Source organism: Microtus ochrogaster, chromosome 8 (genome assembly GCF_000317375.1).
Source record: "Microtus ochrogaster isolate Prairie Vole_2 chromosome 8, MicOch1.0, whole genome shotgun sequence".
Taxonomy (NCBI): domain Eukaryota; kingdom Metazoa; phylum Chordata; class Mammalia; order Rodentia; family Cricetidae; genus Microtus; species Microtus ochrogaster.
In genome coordinates this window covers 15,672,154-15,678,153 of record NC_022015.1, presented here as the reverse complement: position 1 = coordinate 15,678,153, position 6,000 = coordinate 15,672,154, and the positions used below count along the sequence as shown (strand labels likewise).

The following is a 6,000-nucleotide window of genomic DNA, read 5'->3' as shown; positions in this document are numbered from 1 at the left end:
GTACCCAGAAAGGTGGGCTCATTTCCAAGCTCATCCATCTCAGGAAAGGAAAATTAGAATGAAGTTAAAGGGGAATGTAAACAGCCTAAGTTGGAAGAGCCACAGACAGATAGTTAAAGGAAACTCGTACTGAGTAAGGTGAGCCCTACAAGAGCATCTTCACTGTGAGCTTTTGGACTGCTTCAGCTCTTTATGAACATCCCCAGACCTTCAGCAAAGTTCATTTGGAACACACTGCAGGTGGTTCCAACTATAAGTAGGTCTAGGGAGGGAGAGTCTGGGATAAACATTCCTGGGGAGCTGAGTGAGGCCTGACTCTACAGACAGCAGAGGTCACCAGGTCATTAGCAACATCTGCTCCTAGCTTTCTGCTGGGAAACAGCATGCATTCCCTCCACTGAGGATGGATTCCCTCCATGGAGGAGACAACCCTACCTGATTACCATTCCTGGTTTCTCCAGTGCTTATCTGTGAGCGTTCGAGCCCTCTACAGAACTGTGGAAGAGCAGCCCCTATTCAGCCCTCTTTCTTTTACATGGGCATGTATGTGCCTATATGCGTGGAGGTCAGAGGTCAGCCTCGGGTATCATGCCTGCTCAGGCACTGCCCACCTTCTCGCTGGCCTGGTATTTGCCATTTACCCCAGGCTGCTGGCTAGCAAACTCTAGCCATCTGTCTGTCTCTGCCTCTCTGGCACTGGGATCCCAAGCACATACCAAAGTGCCAAACTTTTTATGTGTGAAACAAACACTTGATGGACCAGGCTATCTCTTCAGCCCATGCGTGTTTCTGTTAGCATACTTAACACTGCATTGTCATTTGTTTGTTTACATTTTCTGTCATCTCAGACTAAGCCACCTGGCCGTGGAAGCCTGTATCTTAATTCTGGCTTTGTTTTTTATGGTGTCCCACATGACAAGAGGCATTAGCAGAAGATCGGTATTTTTTGAATGAACGAGGGAGGAGTGACTGATGGAGGGTAGGAGCTGAAGAGCAAGAGCGTGGAAGATGGTACGAGAAGATAAGGGCAGCAAAGCTCTGTCCGTAAATACCTGTCAGGTAGGTCAGTGCTTCAAAGGGCACCTCCTTGTAATCATTGAGAAACATCTGGATCTGCCGCATGCTAATCCTCAAGTCAGATTCGTTGAATTCATAGGGGATGTTCCAACCTGCGAGAGGCAGAGAAGAATTACAGACTTCAGCGCTGAGAGCTCTTAATTTCCACTCAGAAACTGAACAGGTAAGGTAAGCATCACTACGGATCAAGGGCCTCTTTCAGCCCTGAGTATTTAGCACCTAGCCGACTATTTGCCTTGATTTATTACCAACATGGCAGCCATTCTGCCGGAGAAAGCATCCATTCTAGAATCAGCTTCCTTATGGGTCTCCCCATTCGTGAAGGAAGATGTTAATGTCCTGGAGTCTGTGAGATAGGATTTACTCAGCCTGCCTGGAAGACTGGGAGAGCGCGGGGCCCCAAGACCAACATGGACAGCATAGCTGAGCAGGAGCGATGGCTGGGAAGCAGGTGGAGCTGCTCGGGAGGCTCCTTCCCACACTCCTGGAAGAGCTGTAGGGCCAGTCTTCCAGAAAGCGACACCGAACTTGTGGGTTAACGATTTCACAGGGTATTTTTAAAAATTTTTATTTCATGTTTGTGAGTGTTTTGCCTGCACGTATGTCTGTGCACCATGTATGTGCCTGGTGCCTGCAGAGGTCAGAGTTCTAGAGGCATTGGATCCCCTGGAACTGGAGTTACAGATTTGTGATCCATTGTGAGGGTGATAGGAATCAATGCTGGGTTCTGTGCAAAAGGAACAAATGCTATCAAACATTGAACCATTTCTTCAGCCCCTTGCAAAAAAAAATGTAATTCCCTCTGAAACAATCATATTCAAATTAAGAATGCAACTTAATAAAACTCATATGCTGAGGAAAGCACAATGGGATAGTTGGCTTGGAGACAAATTGTTGCATAGATTTCTGAAGTTCTGATGTGAGGAGGAGGATGGGGTGGGAGGGGAGAATACAGGTGGGAGGGGGAGGATGGGGTAGGAAGGGGAGGGCAGGGTAGGAAGGAGAGAGGTGGAAGAGGGAGGATAGAGGTTGGAGGGGGAGGGCGAAGTAGGGGTAGGAAGGGAAGGATAGGGTAGGAGGAGATGATGCATGAAAGGCAGGCCCGGGGCTGTCCCCTCTCTTTCACTCTCAATGGGCAGTCACAGGGCTGTGGGGCTACCTGGTTTGGAGGAGGGAAATCACCCAGAGGATCCAGAGGAGTGGGTGGGGCAGTGGGGGAGGGAGATGAACGAGAACAAAACATAAGGTTCGTGTATGGAGATGCCATAATGAGACCCATTAATTACTGTGTATACTAGCTTCAGAAATTAGTTCTTTAAAAAAGAAGGAAGGGAAAGGAATAACCAGAAAGAACCACGCTGAGGGCAATTTCCCTCTGGATTGACCTAAAGAATTGCTAGGAGTCCCCGCAGAGGGTCCTTCCAAAGGAACAAGGTCAAAGCAGCCCATCGGTGAGGCAGGTCATCCACCAGGGAAGACAGAAAGACAGCAGTTTGATAGTTTAACTAGCAAGGTTATTTAGTTACTCATTGGTTAGTTTCCATTGGTAAATAAATGCATTACAGTCTTTTAAATACAGGCAAGTGCCCAGGTGTATTCCTGATTTCATAACTATGCACATGTAGGCAATTAACTCAAATGCTGTAGGTTCCTTGGTGACAATTCTCCAGAGAATGGTTATTATGCCTAAAATAAATATGTTCCGTTCATTATCTGCTTCACTATTTGGAGGTCCCCTAATTTTGAAATTTCACCTTGGTGCATGTTTGTGTTTGTGTACGCATATAGAGGCAAGAGATCAACCTTGGACGTTACTCCTCAGATGCCATCCACTTTATTTATTTTGAGATAGGGTTCTTACTGGAACCTGGGGCTCCCTCAGCGAGCTGTGCAGCAAGCCCAGATCACACAGTCAACCTCCACAGCACTGAGACTACAGATGCATGCCCCCATGCCAGCTGTTTATGTAGACGCTGGGACCGAACTCAGGTCCTTGCTCCCATCCCCCAGTATCACTTTATTTTTTTGCTTTGACTTGATTATGAGGTTCCCAGATTTAGAGAGGAAAAAGAAGGGTATTATATGAAAATTTAATCCCAGACAAACAACAATTCATACTTAGCATAAATATTTGCTTGGTCATTCCCAGAGCATGGGAATTATCTTTCTGGCCACACCATCTCAGTGCAAACCTGTAGATTTCACCTGTGTTCTATCTCCAGGTCACCTGGACGTGCAGTCATGTCTCACCTAGGGCTCCGTAGTTCCGCCTCTCTTGGACAATAGCGTGGAAGAAGCAAAGTCCAAACAATAGTTTCTGCCATATCACTGGCTTTGTGCAGCTTTGAAAGAATACGGGGTCTGAGACCGGGTCATTGAGGTAGGAGCGGAGAAGGTTGGCCCTGAGCCCTTTTGGGGGCTCGTTGGTCATTTTGATTCCATTCTGAAGAATGCTGACGGGAAACTTCTCCGATGGATAGCTGGTGAGCCAGAGTCTGGAACGAAAAAAGACCCGGCTGCTCAGAGTAATGCCATAAGTTACGCTGATAAATAGTGGCAAAAATAACAGCTACCATTATTAACCATCATCATAAATGACAGAATGAAAAATAGTTTAGACTTGGTGGGCTTACATAATGCCTGCCCAAATAACTGAGACACAGATAACATATGAATATTTATGAATATTTTTCAATAAAACTTGGTGTATGGACAAGATTTGATTTTCATATCATTTTCATGTGTCATGAAATATTATTTTTTAGGTTTTTTTTCTGATATTAAAAAATTAGAGGGCAAGCCATACCAGAAATGCAACAGGCTGGATTTAGCTCACAAGCCAATCTCATTCCCTGGTCTGGAATAAGACAAACCTGCCTGATTTGAAAGTGAGTGTCAAGCCTGTCTGGTTCGATCTATGAATGCGACTGCTTGCTATTTCCATTTGACGAGAACTCCATGAAGTCCAGAAATACAGATCAGAGGAGCAGGCAGCGATGCCAGACAAGTAGTATTTTCAGCAACAATAATTGTGTAAGAAACAGTCTTGCTACGTCTCATCTGGCGATTGAGTATGGGCCCCAAGGCCCAGGCATAGGAGTGACTTGCCTAACATTGTGCAGGTAGCATGCTCTGGGAAGCTGCCTGAGAGTGGAGGCTCACAGGCCAGTGTGATTGGTGGAGGAGCTGGTTCTGTGACAGGACACTGGGTCTGGGTCTGAGCTATGGGCCCTCAGGACCTCAGTGCAGAAGCAGGTGTCCGTGCCAGGAGGAGGTGGTGGGCATTCTAAGAGGTGACCCTGAGCCTGGGTTGGCTCCGTGCCTTCTGTCCAGTTTCTGTGGTCCTGGGTTGGGCCCCACACTCCCACAGGAAGCACTCTGCTCTCTACGTGGGTTGGGCAGCAGGGGCACATGCAGAAAGTTTGCTGGTGTGAGGCAGAGAAAGCCAATGACATTGCAAACATGACTGAAAACAGTTCACACCAAGTATAAAACTCTGCCTCCAGGCCTGTGCCAATTTTTCTACCCTTGAATCCATAGACAATCCCAGCTGGGTCACTACCTACAGTTTTGTGTCTCTGTGCCGAGCCCATCACTGAGGACACGTCTTCTTGGGAATCTCATTGCTAAGCCTGATTGGCCCTCTGTATATAACAGATATTCTCAATCTGTGGGTCTCAACCCCTCTGAGGGTCACAAATCAGATATATCAGATACCCTGCATATCAAATATTTACATTATGATTCCCAACAGTAACAAAATTCCAGTTATGAAGCAGCAATGACATATTTTTATGGTTGGGGGGGACACCACAACATGAGAAACTGTATTAAAGGGTCACAGCATTGGGGAAGTTGAGAAGCACTGGTGTATGAACTTGTCAGGACACCTGGTAATCTGTCTGCTGCTGGTCACAGAGTACTGTGTGAGGGACTCTCTGCCAGTGAGTCTGGGGCTACACACAGCATGTGGGACCTCCAGGTGATCACTGGCTAGATGTCAGGTGTCCCTCTTCTGGCTACCCAGACCATTCTTCCTCTGCAGCGGTCCTGTGAGGAACGTCACAGGAATTCCTGCCTTTATATATAAAACCATCTCTTCTACTGAACAATGTTGACTGCAAGGCTCTCACATGTTGGTGCCTGGATCACAAGGTCCCCCCACCGCCCCAAAAGTGAGTCTTCACAGTCCTCTCAACAGTGATGGTTGGACTCATTCTGGCCTCTTCTTTCAGCCTCCAAGATCATGCTGCTCCCCCATTCTGGCCCCTGTGGGATTGCTGGAGTCTCCAGGGATTACCTGCTAGGTCTCAACTCTAATGGGTGATTGATGTCTGTGTCACACAGCTAGCTCAAGAGTTTTGTCCTGGTCTGAAGAGTTCCAAGTTAAGCATTCTAGGGAGAACCGGTTGGAGTGAAAACATGTTCTCACCATCTGCAGGAGCCCAGGGGGCTATGGGGTGGTTCTCTGTGACCTTTTCACTGCTCCCGCCCCTGTAGCTGTTGTTGGAGGGGGAGAGGCCAGATGGCTGGAGCTTGTTCAGAACTTCTCGGTGAAGTAGGGAATTCTCTGGTGACTGTGGTCTCCCCTCCCCCCAAACTGGAAGTACTCCTGTGGAAGACATCTGCCCTCCTTTAACTCCTGAAAGCCCATGAATTCAAACACAGGGATCCCAGCTGAGCCCCATAGAAGGTTGAGGTCTTCAGGGTACATCCTACCCAACAGGGGAAATTCCTTTGGAGGGTACCACGTCATATAATTCTTTTCTGTTTGTTTTGGGACAGGGTCTCGCTGTGTAGTTCTGGCTGGTGTGGAATTCACACCAGGTGATTCTTGGCTGCAACACCCCCACGGCCTGCCCAGTGGCCTTTGCCTTGCAGCTTCCATGGCCCAGGCATTTCATGGGCTCCCCTGGTAGAGCA

The 6,000-nt window shown here is 47.7% G+C and overlaps 1 protein-coding gene across 1 annotated transcript in view; it reads right to left on the bottom strand.

Moving 5' to 3' along the window:
• The window catches only part of Dnah3 (dynein axonemal heavy chain 3), a 162,490-nt gene that overhangs the window by 10,656 nt on the left and 145,834 nt on the right, over window positions 1–6,000 (bottom strand). The window contains exons 54-55 of the mRNA XM_026781152.1: window positions 3,328–3,572; window positions 1,053–1,169 (exon numbers count right to left, since the gene is read on the bottom strand). Of these exons, the coding sequence (XP_026636953.1) occupies window positions 1,053–1,169; window positions 3,328–3,572 (362 nt within the window). The remainder of the gene's footprint in view (window positions 1–1,052; window positions 1,170–3,327; window positions 3,573–6,000) is intronic.